At 47.0% G+C, this 14,079-nt stretch overlaps 1 protein-coding gene across 1 annotated transcript in view; it reads left to right on the forward strand.

The window, feature by feature from the left end:
- Positions 1-10,952: 10,952 nt before the first annotated feature.
- Positions 10,953-14,079, forward strand: part of SGCA (sarcoglycan alpha) — a 33,798-nt gene continuing 30,671 nt past the window's right edge. Inside the window, exon 1 of the mRNA XM_089674536.1 lies at positions 10,953-11,057. Coding sequence (XP_089530662.1) covers positions 11,027-11,057 — 31 coding nt within the window. The 5' untranslated portion in view covers positions 10,953-11,026. The remainder of the gene's footprint in view (positions 11,058-14,079) is intronic.

Raw genomic sequence — 14,079 nt, forward strand, 5'->3', positions numbered from 1 at the left:
CCCAAGCGACCACTGTACTCTCTGACATCATCAGGAGCTGGCTGTCTCTTCCTGGTTCTTGCAGCTGGCCCCCTGATGGCATGCATGCACCTTGGAGCACTATCAGGGGGCCAGCTGCAAGGACAAGGAAGGAAAAGGCAGCCCCGTGCAAAGACCTATGCACATTTTTCATTGTTGACCCAAAGCCTACTTGCATGCTTGACAACTTGACAAATAACTCAGGAAGCCATGGGAGATTGAGTTTTTTTTCCACAATTCTGTGAATGGAGGGTAGGAGGATGACATGCATGCGTGTTGGCACATTATTAGTGGGCTGGCTGCAAGGACAAGGAAGAGAAACCCAGACCCATGCAAAGACACATGCACATTTTTAATTGCTGACCTTCAACCTACTTGGATGCATGACAAGTATCCCAGGAGGCCATGGGAGGCCATCATCCAAACCCAAGCTACCACTGTACTCTCTGACATGATCAGGAGCTGACTGTCTCTTCCTGGTTCTTGCAACTGTCCCCCTGATGGCATGCATGGAGCACTATCAGGGCGCCTGCTGCAAGGACAAGGAAGGAAAAGCCACCCCCATGCAAAGACACATGCACATTTTTGATTATTGACCCAAAGCCTACTTGGATGCTTAACTGGAGGCTGTGGGAGCTTGAGGTTTTTTTTTTGTAATTCTGTGATAGGAGGGTAGTAGGATGACATTCATGCACATCATTAGTGGGCCGGCTGCAAGGACAAGGAAGACAAAGCCAACCCCATGCAAAAACACATGCACATTTTTGATTGCTGACCCAGATTGTACTTGGATACATGACAAGTATCCCAGGAGGCCATGGAAGCTTGAAGGGTTTTTTTTGCTGTGAAAGAAGGATGGAAGGATTCATATTAGGGAATGTAGGTTTGGGGAGTGAGGGTCTGCTTTAAGGGATGGTTCACACCAGAACGTGGTGTGGGAAAGGCGCATTCCATGCTCATTCCCGCTGCGTCTTCAAAATGCACTTCCTTTGCAATCTGCTGTGGGTGCCAATACATTATTCTATGCATAAAAGTAAAAAAACCTTCTGTGTGCTGCTCCCCCCACACAGCCCAACCCAATACTCACCTAAGCCCCCTCTCGATCCAGCGGTGTGCATGGGAGCCTCAGCTGTCCCAGGACTCTCTCTCCTCATTGGCTGAAACAACAGCAGGAACCATTGGCTCCCACTGCTGTTAATCACAGCCAGGGAGACAATGATTAGAGAGCAGGGAGTGAGTGGGGCTCTGGAGCGAGCACGCACCAGTTTCCTCTTAGCAGGGGTGTGACGATCACGGCATCAGACCCCTGCCCTTCTCACCAAACTCGTGACTGAAAGACTAGCCAATCTAAAACCGTGCTGTCACGTGCGTAACAATGCCACGCCCTGCTGCACCCTGCACACAGATTTTCCAGCTAATGGACCACAGTCTGTGTAGCGGCAGCCTGGAAGCGATTGTTACTGGGTCAGGTTAATTATGCAATTAACCCTTCACACTGCCACCACCTCCTTTTTATACAGAGAAAGAGGAAACTCAGCAATATCAGCAATAACACTATGATGGTTGAAATAATCGTCTGTATACCACTGTCACTGCAGGCATGTTATACAGAGGGTTAAACACACACAGTAGCGCTCTTCAGCGGCAGGAATTCGTAGTTTGCATTAAAGGCGTTAGAAACAGTTCAACACTTTCAGAACGTAAGATTTATTACTAAAAGGTCAAAAGGGTGCAATAAAAAATTAGTTACAGAAAAAGATGTAGCCAATATATATATATAAATATACAGGGAACAATAGCACAGCAAAGAGATAACAGAAAGGAATTTAGAGGGTTAAAGTACTTGCCAGTCAGCCTTGGTGTAAGCAGCTTCAAGTTTCATAAGTCAAAAGGATTTCTTGTCTCTACTGTCAGTTTCGATGTTAAACAGGAGACTCTTCTTTTCTCTCTCACACACACCAAGCATAACAGCCTTTTTCTAGGATCTCAGCAGGACTTCTCCCTGGAGCAGTGAAACCAATCATCTCCTTTGGGGAGGGAAGTGTAGATGGAGCCCTAAGTTATGACTAGAAACTCTCATAACTCATTCTCGGGGCATTTTCCAGCCTGGGCACTAGTATATTAATACTCAGCCGCATCTGCGGAATGGTTAGAGATGAAACATCTCATATCTACTTGAATGGTTCAGGAGATATAATTTTCTGCTCTCTTGTCAGATAAGGGGTGCAACATACCAGGAGAATGGTCTCAAATTGAGCCGTCCGAATATGGGCTCCATGTTTAGGTAATTATGTCCTATGTGCAGACATCAACTTATATGAAAAAGTGAGTTTTTAAAAGTAAGTTTGTTTTTACGACCCCTTGGAAGGTCTTTTGAAGTTCAGTGAGGGACTTGGTTTACACTTTTACGATATCCCAGATTGCACAGCTAACAGACAGCTAGGCACCTGTTGGTGAGGTTTTATAGCCAGGATGCCCTCCCACTGGGTTTCGATGCCTTTTTGAACTCTGCATCAAACAGACCACATGCCACTCAACAGAGAGGGAGGGGGATGAGGAAAGAGGGAGAGAGCGATATGATTGTACAAGATGGACGGTCCTTTGCCAAAATGGAGGTTCATATCGGTCTCTGTGATTGCTACAAGGGGGACTTGCTATTGGGGGCACTGGTCAAAGGGGAGGAGCCAGGAGTGCCTTTGGGGGACCCGAGAAGAAGAGGATTGGAGCTGCTCTGTGCAAAACCACTACACAGAGCAGGTAAGCATGACATGTTTGTTATTAAAAAAGACAAACACACAAATCTTTAATATCACTGTAAGTGCCCATTCATGCTGATGCAGATGCAGTATGGCTTGTTCACAGATCCACACCACTCAACCATGACCTAGTAAGGAGCTGGAATAGCTGGTGCCCACACTTCAGTGTCTCCACACTTCAATGGGGTTATAGGCGCATTGAATAAAGAAGCTTGACAAAGGAGAGCGCATGTCCATTCAGGACCTCACGCTTGCTCTGAAACGTGTTGCAGCCCTGGTGACGTCACAACACAGATGCTTGTGGTCCACGGTGCATTCCATCTTCTGGCCTCCAGTGACAGAGGCGCTTTAGCGCAGCAAACTTTAATGCGCAAAAAAATGTTACGTTACATCCGTTTATGCGACGAGTCGTGTGAATAGGCCTTCAAAGAGCGCGATTTTGAATCTCTCGCACCTCTCGGTAGTTACATTCTATTATTGCATAGTACTTTATATTCTGATGCAGAATAGAGTCTGATTTCTCTGTATGCTAATGATCCTTAAAATGATGGATATTATAGTATATACCTTTAAATTGTACCCAGCCACACTACGCTGTACACACCCTCCCTTCTGCTCTTTGTTTAATGCATAGTCATTACTGTCCCCCCCCCCATCTTCACATTTATCCTCACTGGCTGTCAGGTCACATGCAGGTTAATGTCACTTTGCCTGGGGACATTGTAGTTGTCAAGTGACTGTGTGCCTTGTCCTCTGCAGGGGGTGCTGATAATCAGGGAGAGAGGGGAGCAATCGGAGGGAAGCCAGGGAAGTAATGGTGGAGAGCATCTTAGAGGGCAGCGGCAGATTTTAACCGCTTGCCCTCCAGAGGATTTACCCTCCTTCCTGACCAGGCCATTTTTTGTGATACTGCGCTGCATTACTTTGACAATTGCGCGGTCATGCAACGCTACACCCAAATGAAATTTACGTCCTTTTTTCCCACAAATGGAGCTTTCTTTTGGTGGTATTTATTATTATTATTATTCAGGATTTATATAGCGCCAACAGTTTGCTCAGCGCTTTACAATATAACGGGACACAATACAGCAACAATACAGATCAATACAAGAGGGATAGGAGAGCCCTGAAGCTTACTTGATGACCTCTGCGTTCTTTTTTTTGTGCTATAAACAAAAAAGACCAACAATTTTGAAAAAAAACAACAATATTTTTTACTTTTTGCTATAAAACATGTCCAATAAAAACATTTTAAAATGGCCAAAATGTATTTAGTTCCATGTCTTTGCTAAAAAAAATCCCAATACGTGTAAATTTATTGGTTTACGTGAAGGTTACAGTGTCTACAAATGGCGGTATAGATACTGGATTTTTATTTTTATTTTTTTATACTAGTAATGGCAGAAATCAGTGGGACTGTGGAACTGTGGTGGGCATGCTGACACTGGGTGGGAACTAATTGCCACTGACATCCCCAGTGACACCAATACAAGGATCAGTGCTAATAAAAAGCACTGACACTGTATAATGGCACTGGGCAGGAAGGGGTTAACATGTGGGGCGATCAAAGGGTTAACTGTGTGCTGTGTATCTTAGGAGACATGCTGCTTTGTAACCCTCTGCTGTGCAGAGAGATACGTTTAATGCCCGCACCAGTCCCACAGTCCCGCTATAAGACGCTGATTGCCGCCATTGCTAGTAGAAAAAAAAAATCATATATACATAAATATATATACCGCCATACACCAGGGGCGGCTGACCATTTGGGAACTTGAGCACTGCCCAAGAGCCCGGGGTCAGTAGGGGGCCCCATGAGATGCCTCTGGTACCTTTCATAGGATTTTTTGGGTGTGGTTTGAGTGTGGGTGAGGACACAGGGGCCGCATGATCCCCTATTGCCTGGGGGCCCCATGAGTTGTCAATCCGCCCCTGCCATACACATTAGCTTTCTCGGCTACGATTAAGGCTGAAACGCGTTAGTGGACTGCAGCTCTTTTAAAGTGTGCGGCAATTTTAAAATACAGCATTTTGGAACAGAACATTGGGAACAGAACATTGGAAACTCGGGCACTGCCCGAGGGCCCGGGGTCAGTAGGGGGCCCCATGAGATGCCCCTGGTACCTTTTTCATAGGCTTTTTTGAGTTTGGGCAAGGACACAGGGGCCCCATGATCCCCTATTGCCCGGGGGCCCCATGAGTTGTCAATCGGTCCCTGCTGGGAGCATTATATATATATGTTTAACAATGGTTCTTCTATGCAAGCACCCCTTCCCTACCATGGTGTCGATTTAACAACCAAGTTGAGCAGGTTTCCTTCTATTCTTTCTGAATGAGAGTAATCATTTGATTCCCCGATCTACACTAAACAGCGTGGATGGAAGAATCTCACCTGCTGGTTACTGTATTGAGACAGCCACAGCACCCACCGCTGCCTGAATACCCAAACAGTGATGCGATTTTTTAATCGACCTTTGTGCAGTCAGGTGGTGCCAAAAGGATCACCCACAGCCAGGGACGGACTGACCATTTGGAAACTCGGGCACTGCCCGAGGGCCCGGGGTCAGTAGGGGGCCCCATGAGATGCCCCTGGTACCTTTTTCATAGGCTTTTTTGAGTTTGGGCAAGGAAACAGGGGCCCCATGATCCCCTATTGCCCGGGGGCCCCGTGAGTTGTCAGTCCGCCCCTGCCCACAGCTCAAATTTTAGGCCCTTTCAGTGGCTGATGTATCTTTTAAGTCCCATTCCTAGCTTTGCATAGTGTTCCCCCTATGCGATTTTCATAAAGCGATTTTCTGCAAATCATATGGGGCCAGCCCATTCCAGTAAATAGGCTGGCCCTATGCGTGTTTTTCGCCAAAAAAAAGAAGCTCCTATGCAGTTAATAAAGGCAGGTTTTTGCCACAATTGTTGCGCGATCCTGCCATGTGGCAATCATGGCAAAATTGCATTGCATTTGGAGTTCCGTTAGGCCTGCGTTCGCATACATGCGGTGCGGTATATAGCATGTGATTCGCACTGGAACCGCACTACATTCCTGTGCAAATCACATGCGATTTGTGTGCGGTGCGATTGGAGCCGTACATTTTGTATGGCTCTAATCGCACTGCACCCGCACCAAAAACATGCAGGACCCTTTTTTGGTCCGCACTAGAATCAGATCGCATGGGTATTCACACCTATGTGATCCGATTCTGCACATCGCACGCATTTTGTGGACCGCTAACATACACACTAACAGCAATTCACATGAATGGGGTGCTATTCTGATGCGGTGCGGAATTTGCACTGAAAACGCTGAGAATTCCGCACCGCGTCAGTGTGAACCAGGGCTAAAGGATAATGGCACCCAAATGCACATCACATGTGCATTTTGCAGCGATTGCCACGTGATTTGGAATCGCAGGCAGAATCAAGGCGATTCTGCCTGTGATTCCAAATCGGGAAGTGTGAATAGGGCCTTAATCCTTTCCTGTGTTTCAGTTTAGGCTGGTGCCATGACTGCTGTGCCAAGTGTCCTGTTTCAGGGTGGCTCCTTTCTCTTTCAGCATTCCGTGGAGCCACAGTTACATGCAGGGACTAGAGTTGTATCTCCCTACACTGTGTGCGTCAATAGAAACACACAGCCCTGTAGTGTAATGGAAACTATGGGAATACCAGGTAAAACTCCGGACACGAACTTGAAGAACACAAACCTTTTATTTACCAGCACTGGTTGACTTAGCAAGAACACGTGTCTGCAAGCTAAGTGTCTTGAAAAAGCATCTTGTAGGGTATACATATCAGCAATTATGTCACAATGCATATATTTCCTCTTTCACTTTCTGTACATTTAAAAGACTTTCTAAGCAGCGCAGAATATGCCCTTGCTAGATAAATTATCTTCACCTGAAAATAAGGGTACCAGCAGGGGCGGACTGACAACTCATGGGGCCCCCGGGCAATAGGGAATCATGGGGCCCCTGTACCCAAACTCAAAAAAGCTTATGAAAAAGGTACCAGGGGCATCTCATGGGGCCCCCTACTGACCCCGGGCCCTCGGGCAGTGCCCAAGTTTCCAAATGGTCAGTCCACCCCTGGGTACCAGCTACAGACTGAAACACATTATTCCGCAGGAAATAAGGGAGGGGGGAAGTAAGCTGATGACCTTGGTTTTCAAACAGATGCTGTTAGAAATGTTAAAACTTAAGGGGAACTCTGCAATATTTGGGTGCTGCCACAGTAGCCTAGGATGGCAAGACCTCCTCTGCTCCTCCCTTCTCTTCTCCCCTCCTTTCTCCAAGCTAATAGACTGACTGTAGACTGCGCTGTCCACTGTTAAAGTATAAATAAAGGCAAAACTTTTTTTTATGTTTTGGATAGAGTGGAGAGGGATTAGAATAATTGTCAGTTTCTATTGCTGTCTGTTCCCCCATTAAGGAGATTCACCCTCCCCATTTGTCCTGTTTACCATTATCATTGGAAGGGAAAGTAAAAGAAAATCCCGAATTTTGGGCTGTCCCCCAAAAAGTAATAGAGGGAAAATCCTCCAATGAGGACACTGGTTCTGGTGACCTGGAAAAACCTTAGTTTGCAGAGATTTCCTCTCACTTCCTGTTTGGCTATGGGACAGGAAGTGAAGGAAAATCTCAGCTATGGGACACAGATGGTGAAAAAAAAATCTGACAGGGGTTACAACCCTCCCTTACTCCATGCAAAATGGAAAAAAAAAGCTTTGCCAATAGTTATGCTTTAACTCTTTCCTGTGAAGACTGGATGTTCAGGGAAGCAGCACTGACAGAGCAGGATCCAGCAGCATTGAAAGTTGTAAACTGCTAGTGTCAGGGTAAAAATTTTACCAGTTTACTGGAGAATTTTTCTTTTATTGTGCTCAGTGCGTTGGATTAAAAACAACTGACGTTTACCACTACTTGAAAAATGATTTCTTTTCCTGTTTGGAGCTTTCTGTAACATTATACATTCTGTATGGTATAGTTAGGTGCCCGGGGTCAGTAGAGGGCCCCATGAGATGCTCATGGTACCTTTTTTGGGTGTGGTTTGAGTGTGGGAGAGGACACAGGGGCCCCATTGTTATCTATTGCCCGGGGGGCCCCATGAGCTGTCAGTCCGCCCCTGGGTATAGTATATCACTGTTTACCAGCAGTTGTTTTATTTTGCTTTTTGTGTTTTTTTTCCTATGTAGACTTTATTCAATTCAATAGTGATCCTTGGAGTAGATACTGCACATCCTATAGGGAAACAGACAGTGATACAACAGGCAGGATATTGAGCAGAGCTATGGCACACAGGAAACGCAGGAAAAGTTACAAATGAATGATCTGACAGCTGTCAGTGGGACTGCTCATGTGACATTTTTCATTTCATAATGTACCAATTACTGACACATTGGGCTGATATCTTAGTCACTCTGTGACCTTCACTGGTTACAGCAATGTCACTGCTTGTTCCAGGAGGAAAAATGGATTTCTTTCAAGAAATAATATCCGCCTAGACCAAACTACGGACCATGGGCCACTACAAGATTGTATCATTTTTAGAGTGGTATATCCTCTATTTGCACAGATTGAGGATTCGTGTCAGCAGAGGTTGCCTATTATCTTTGCTTCTCCCCCAAACAACCCCCCCCCGCTATCTTCGTCATTAGTTGCTAGGACTGCAGGCATCCTAGCAACCAATGTTGCGCTTGACCTAGGATTCGCAGGTGGACAGAACTCCCCCTGTCCAACCTACTCCACCTCCTGCTCTGCTGCTGTACCCATGCTGTACGCTTTACAGTGACTCTGATGGGGACAATGATGTAAGAGTGGGACCATAATCAGGATCCTGATGTAAGGGGAGGGTCTTATACCAATGATAATGGTAAACAGGACAAATGGGGAGGGTGAATCTCCTTAATGGGGGAACAGACAGCAATAGAAACTGACAATTATTCTAATCCCTCTCCACTCTATCCAAAACATAAAAAAAAGTTTTGCCTTTATTTATACTTTAACAGTGGACAGTGCAGTCTACAGTCAGTCTATTAGCTTGGAGAAAGGAGGGGAGAAGAGAAGGGAGGAGCAGAGGAGGTCTTGCCATCCTAGGCTACTGTGGCAGCACCCAAATATTGCAGAGTTCCCCTTAAGTTTTAACATTTCTAACAGCATCTGTTTGAAATCCAAGGTCATCAGCTTACTTCCCCCCTCCCTTATTTCCTGCAGAATAATGTGTTCCAGTCTGTAGCTGGTACCCAGGGGTGGACTGACCATTTGGAAACTCAGGCACTGCCCGAGGTCCCAGGGTCAGTAGGGGGCCCCATGAGATGCCCCTGGTACCTTTTTCATAGGCTTTTTTGAGTTTGGGCAAGGACACAGGGGCCCCATGATCCCCTATTGCCCGGGAGCCCCATGAGTTGTCAGTCCGCCCCTGGTCATCAGTCATTATTACTAAGGAATGGAGGACAGTTGAACTTTTAAAAAAAAATCAAAAAAGAAACGTACTTATGTATTTAATGAACATTTAACATCCAAGTGTCTCAATCTGTCCTGATTAGATTGTAAGCTCCATGAGCAGGGCCCTCCTATTCCTTCTGTACTGAAATGAATACAGGCGTACTTCGAAAATGAACGCCTCGGTTAACGTCATTTTTGGATTACGAATGAAAATCCATTAAAAATAATGTCTCGGAATTTTTTTCGCAATACGAACAGATTAATTGGTTTTCAATGCATTTACAATTTTTTTAATCATGTCCCTGTACAGTAGTTATGCCTTTAAAGTGCACTTTATAAAGAGTTTTGAACAGATAAGACTTTTTTTTACTTTTTTTCTGACCTCCGGAACGGATTAATTGGTTTTCAATGCATTTACGTATTTTTTTTAATCATGCCCCTTTATGCCTTTAAAGTACACTTTATAAAGAGTTTTGAACAGATAAGACTTTTTTTTTACTTTTTTCTGACTTCCGGAACAGATTAATTGGTTTTCAATGCATTTATTTATTTATTTTAGGTACTTATATAATGCTGTCAATTTACACAGTGCTTTACATATATATTGTACATTCACATCAGTCCCCAACCCTCAAGGGGCATACAATCTAAGGTCCCTAACTCACATTCATATACAATGGCCAAATTAGGCAGGATCCAATTAACCTACCAGCATATCTTTGGAGTATGGGAGGAAACCAGAGCTCCCAGAGGAAACCCACACAGGCACAGGGAGAACATGTGAACTCCAAGCAGGAGGTGCCATGGCTGGGATTCAAACCAACAACCTTAGTACTGCCAAGTAGAAGTGCTAACCATTTAGCCACTGTGCATTTACATTTTTTTTTAATCATGTCCCTTTATGCCTTTAAAGTGCACTTTATAAAGAGTTTTGAACAGATAAAACTTTTTTTGACTTTTTTCTGACCCATGGAACGGATTAATTGGTTTTCAATGCATTTACTAATTAATTTTTAATCATGTCCCTGTACAGTATTTATGCCTTTAAAATGCTCTATATAAAGAGTTTTGAACAGATAAAAGACTTTTTTTTACTTTTTTCTGACCTCCAGAACGGATTAATTGGTTTTCAATGCATTCCTATGGGAAACCGTGTTTCTGTTTACAAATTGTTCGCGATACGAAAAGTCCCGAGGTATGCCTGTATTGTAATTGTCCTGTCTTCCTTTATATTGTAAAGCGCTGCACAAACTGTTGGCGCTATATAAATCCTGTATTATAAGAATAATAATAGCAGCTTTCTGTACTGATTAGTGAGGGCAGGGCTGGGAGCCAATCAGGCATTGGTGCAGTGAACAGGTACTGCCAGGGGAAATGAGCAGGGGGGTGACCTCATCTGACCCCCTGCAACACTTTTCCACCACTTCCTGTCTAGGTGACACCACAAGAAGTAAGGATACCCTCCCAGTAAGGACACAGACCACAATCAAACTCTGTCCAAGGTTCTTACTAATCAACATAAGTGGCAATCCGTAGTTTTCCTCCATAACTTCTAGCTCTAAATTCATTCAATCCATAAGTCCCGGTTCTGCTAGGTGCAATGGCTAAACCTGGTGACATTTCCACAAAATGGACCACAGCAGTCCTGCTCAACTTGTGTAGGAGACAGGTACACTTTAGGGGGGGCAGCAATATGTTGTGGTTAGAAAGTGGCATGCCACTATCACTGTGTCACCGGCGTCCAGCTCTCTCCTCCCCTCCCCTCCCCTACCCAGCTGCCATTGTCACTCTGCCCCTTCCATCCCCTCCGCAGTCACAGCAAATATGGCATCTGGGAGAGTGACTCTAATAACAGGCATGGGACGTCTATACTGAGTGTTTGTATATGTTTGTCTGCATGGTGCTCCTACCCCACCCTGAGGGTCCCGTCACCCTGCTATGTCTGCATGGCCCCCAATCTCTATATGTTTGTCTGCATGGTGCTCCTACCCCACCCTGAGGGTCCCGTCACCCTGCTATGTCTGCATGGCCCCAATCTCTATATGTTTGTCTGCATGGTGCTCCTACCCCAACCTGAGAGTCCCGTCACCCTGCTATGTCTGCATGGCCCCCAATCTCTATATGTTTGTCTGCATGGTGCTCCTACCCCACCCTGAGGGCCCCGTCACCCTGCTATGTCTGCATGGCCCCCAATCTCTATATGTTTGTCTGCATGGTGCTCCTACCCCACCCTGAGGGCCCCGTCACCCTGCTATGTCTGCATGGCCCCCAATCTCTATATGTTTGTCTGCATGGTGCTCCTACCCCACCCTGAGGGCCCCGTCACCCTGCTATGTCTGCATGGCCCCAAAACTCTATATGTTTGTCTGCATGGTGCTCCTACCCCACCCTGAGAGTCCCGTCACCCTGCTATGTCTGCATGGCCCCCAATCTCTATATGTTTGTCTGCATGGTGCTCCTACCCCACCCTGAGGGCCCCGTCACCCTGCTATGTCTGCATGGCCCCCAATCTCTATATGTTTGTCTGCATGGTGCTCCTACCCCACCCTGAGGGTCCCGTCACACTGCTATGTCTGCATGGCCCCCAATCTCCTCTCTGAACACTTTCCTTCATCCTCCTTGTCCACTGATATGTACTATTCTTATTACCCTGTCTCTCTTTTCCACCCTACTCACTCTTTTCTGTCTCCCTCTCGCTCTGTTTCATTCCCTCTCTCATTTATCTCTCTCTTTCTTCTGCTCTCTTTGTCCTTTTTTTTCTACAATTTACATATTCTCCCCCCTCCATTCTCTTCCCCCCTTCTCCCCTATCATTCTCCCCTTTCTTCCCCCTCTCTCTCCCCCAGTCTCACTCTCTTTCTCGTCTCCCCCTTTCTTCCCCTGTCTTTCTCCCCCCACTCTCTCTCATTCCCCCCCCTTTCTCCCTTGTCTCTCTCCCCCCACTCTATCTCTCCCCCTTCTCCCCTATCTCTCTCCCCCACTCTCACTTTCTTTCTCATCTCCCCCTTCTCTCCCCTCTCTCTCTCTATCCTCCCCTTCTCTGCTGTCTCTCTCCTGTCACTCACTCTCTCCTCCCACTCTTTCTCCCCCCCATTCTTCCCCTGTCTCTCTCCCCCCACTCTCACTCTCTTTATCATCTCCCCCCGCTCTCCCCCTCTCTTTATCTTTCTCTCTTTTTTCCACTGTCTCTCTCCCCCACTCTCTCTCTTTCTCCCGTCCCCTCTCTTTATCTTTCTCCCTTTCTTCCCACGCCTCTCCCCTCCCCTCCCCCCTTTCCTCCCTGTTTCTCTCCCCCACTGTCATTTACTCATCTCCCCCTCTCTCTCTTTCTCCCCCTTTCTTCTCCTGCCCCCCCTCTCTCTACCACACTCTCACTCTCTTTCTCATCCCTCCCTCTCTCTCCTCCTTTTTCCCCGTCTCCCCCCTCTCTATCTCTCCCCCTTCCCCCCTTTCTTCCCTATCTCTCTCCCCCACTCTCACTCTCTTTTTCATCTCCCCCTCTCTCTCCCCTTTTCTTCCCCTGTCTCTCCCCCCCAATCTCTCTCTTCCCCCCTTCTCCCCTATCTCTCTCCCCCCACCCTCTCTCCCCCCATTCTCACTCTCTTTCTCATCTCGCTCCCTCTCTCTCCTCCTTTCTTCACCGTCTCCCCCCCCCCACTCTCTCCCTTCCTTCTCCGGTGCCTCTCTCCTCCCAATCTCTCTCTCTCTCTCTCCTCCACTCCCACTCTCTTTTTCATCTCTCCCTCTCTCCCCTTTTCTTCCCCTTTCTTTCTCCCCCCACTCTCTCTCTTCCCCCCTTCTCCCCTATATCTCTTCCCCCACACTCTCTCCCCCTTCCCCCCTCTCCCCCCCCCACTCTCACTCTCTTTCTCATCTCCCTCCCTCTCTCTCCTCCTTTCTTCACCGTCTCTCTCCCCCCACTCTCTCTCCCTTCCTTCTCCGCTGCCTCTCTCCTCCCAATTTCTCTCTCGCTCCCTCAGTCTCACTCTCTTTTTTATCTCCCCCTCTCTCTCCTCCTTTCTTCACCGTCTCTTTCCCCCCACTCTCTCTCTCCCTTCCTTCTCCGCTTCCTCTCTCCTCCCAATCTCTCTCTCTCCCCCAGTCTCACTTTCTCATTTCCCCCTCTCTCCCCCCCTTTCTTTCCATCTCTCTACCCCACTCTTTCTCCCCCTGTCCCCTCCCCTCTCCCTCACCCCCCCTTTCCACCATTTCTCTCCCTCACTCTCTCTCCCCCCCTTCTCCCCTGTCTCTCCCCCCACTCCCCCCTTCTCCCTCATCTCTCCCCCCACTACCCCCCCACTCTCTCTTGCTCCCCCCTTTCTCCCCTGTCTCTCTCCCCCCACTCTCTCTCTCTCTCTCTCCTTTTCCCCTCTTTCTCCCCACACTCCTTCTCTGTCTCCCCCCCTTCTCCCCTCTCTCTCCCCCACTCTCACTCTTTCTCCTCTCCCCCTCTATTTATCTCTCTCCCCTTTCTTCTTCTCTCTCTCCCCCACTCTCTCCTGCTTCCCATTCTGTATTTCAGTTTTTTTCCCCCCTATGTCTGTGATTTGACAGTTCAGCTCTATATATATACATCAGAGATATAAATACATGGCAGTGTGTGTGTGGGTGAGTGTGTATATTTATAAGTATCTGTAGGAGAACCTTTTTTTGGTCTCAATCAATTATAAATGTGTCCTACGTGTGGAATGTCATGCTTTTGTATCAATGTGGCTGGTGGACTCCAGGTTTCTCTGCATATGTTACAGCGGTATAGATGGAAATGTGTGTATACATCACCCAATCATCTGCTGTCTGAGTCATCTGTAGCACATTCCACTGGAAGGTCTAATAGCGAGGCAAGACCCCCAGAGGCTGCAGCGGGCCTGGGGCTACAG

The sequence above is a fragment of the Staurois parvus genome, unplaced genomic scaffold (assembly GCF_062004578.1).
Source record: "Staurois parvus isolate SC_StPar_1 unplaced genomic scaffold, SC_StPar_1.0 ptg000151l, whole genome shotgun sequence".
Lineage (NCBI taxonomy): Eukaryota > Metazoa > Chordata > Amphibia > Anura > Ranidae > Staurois > Staurois parvus.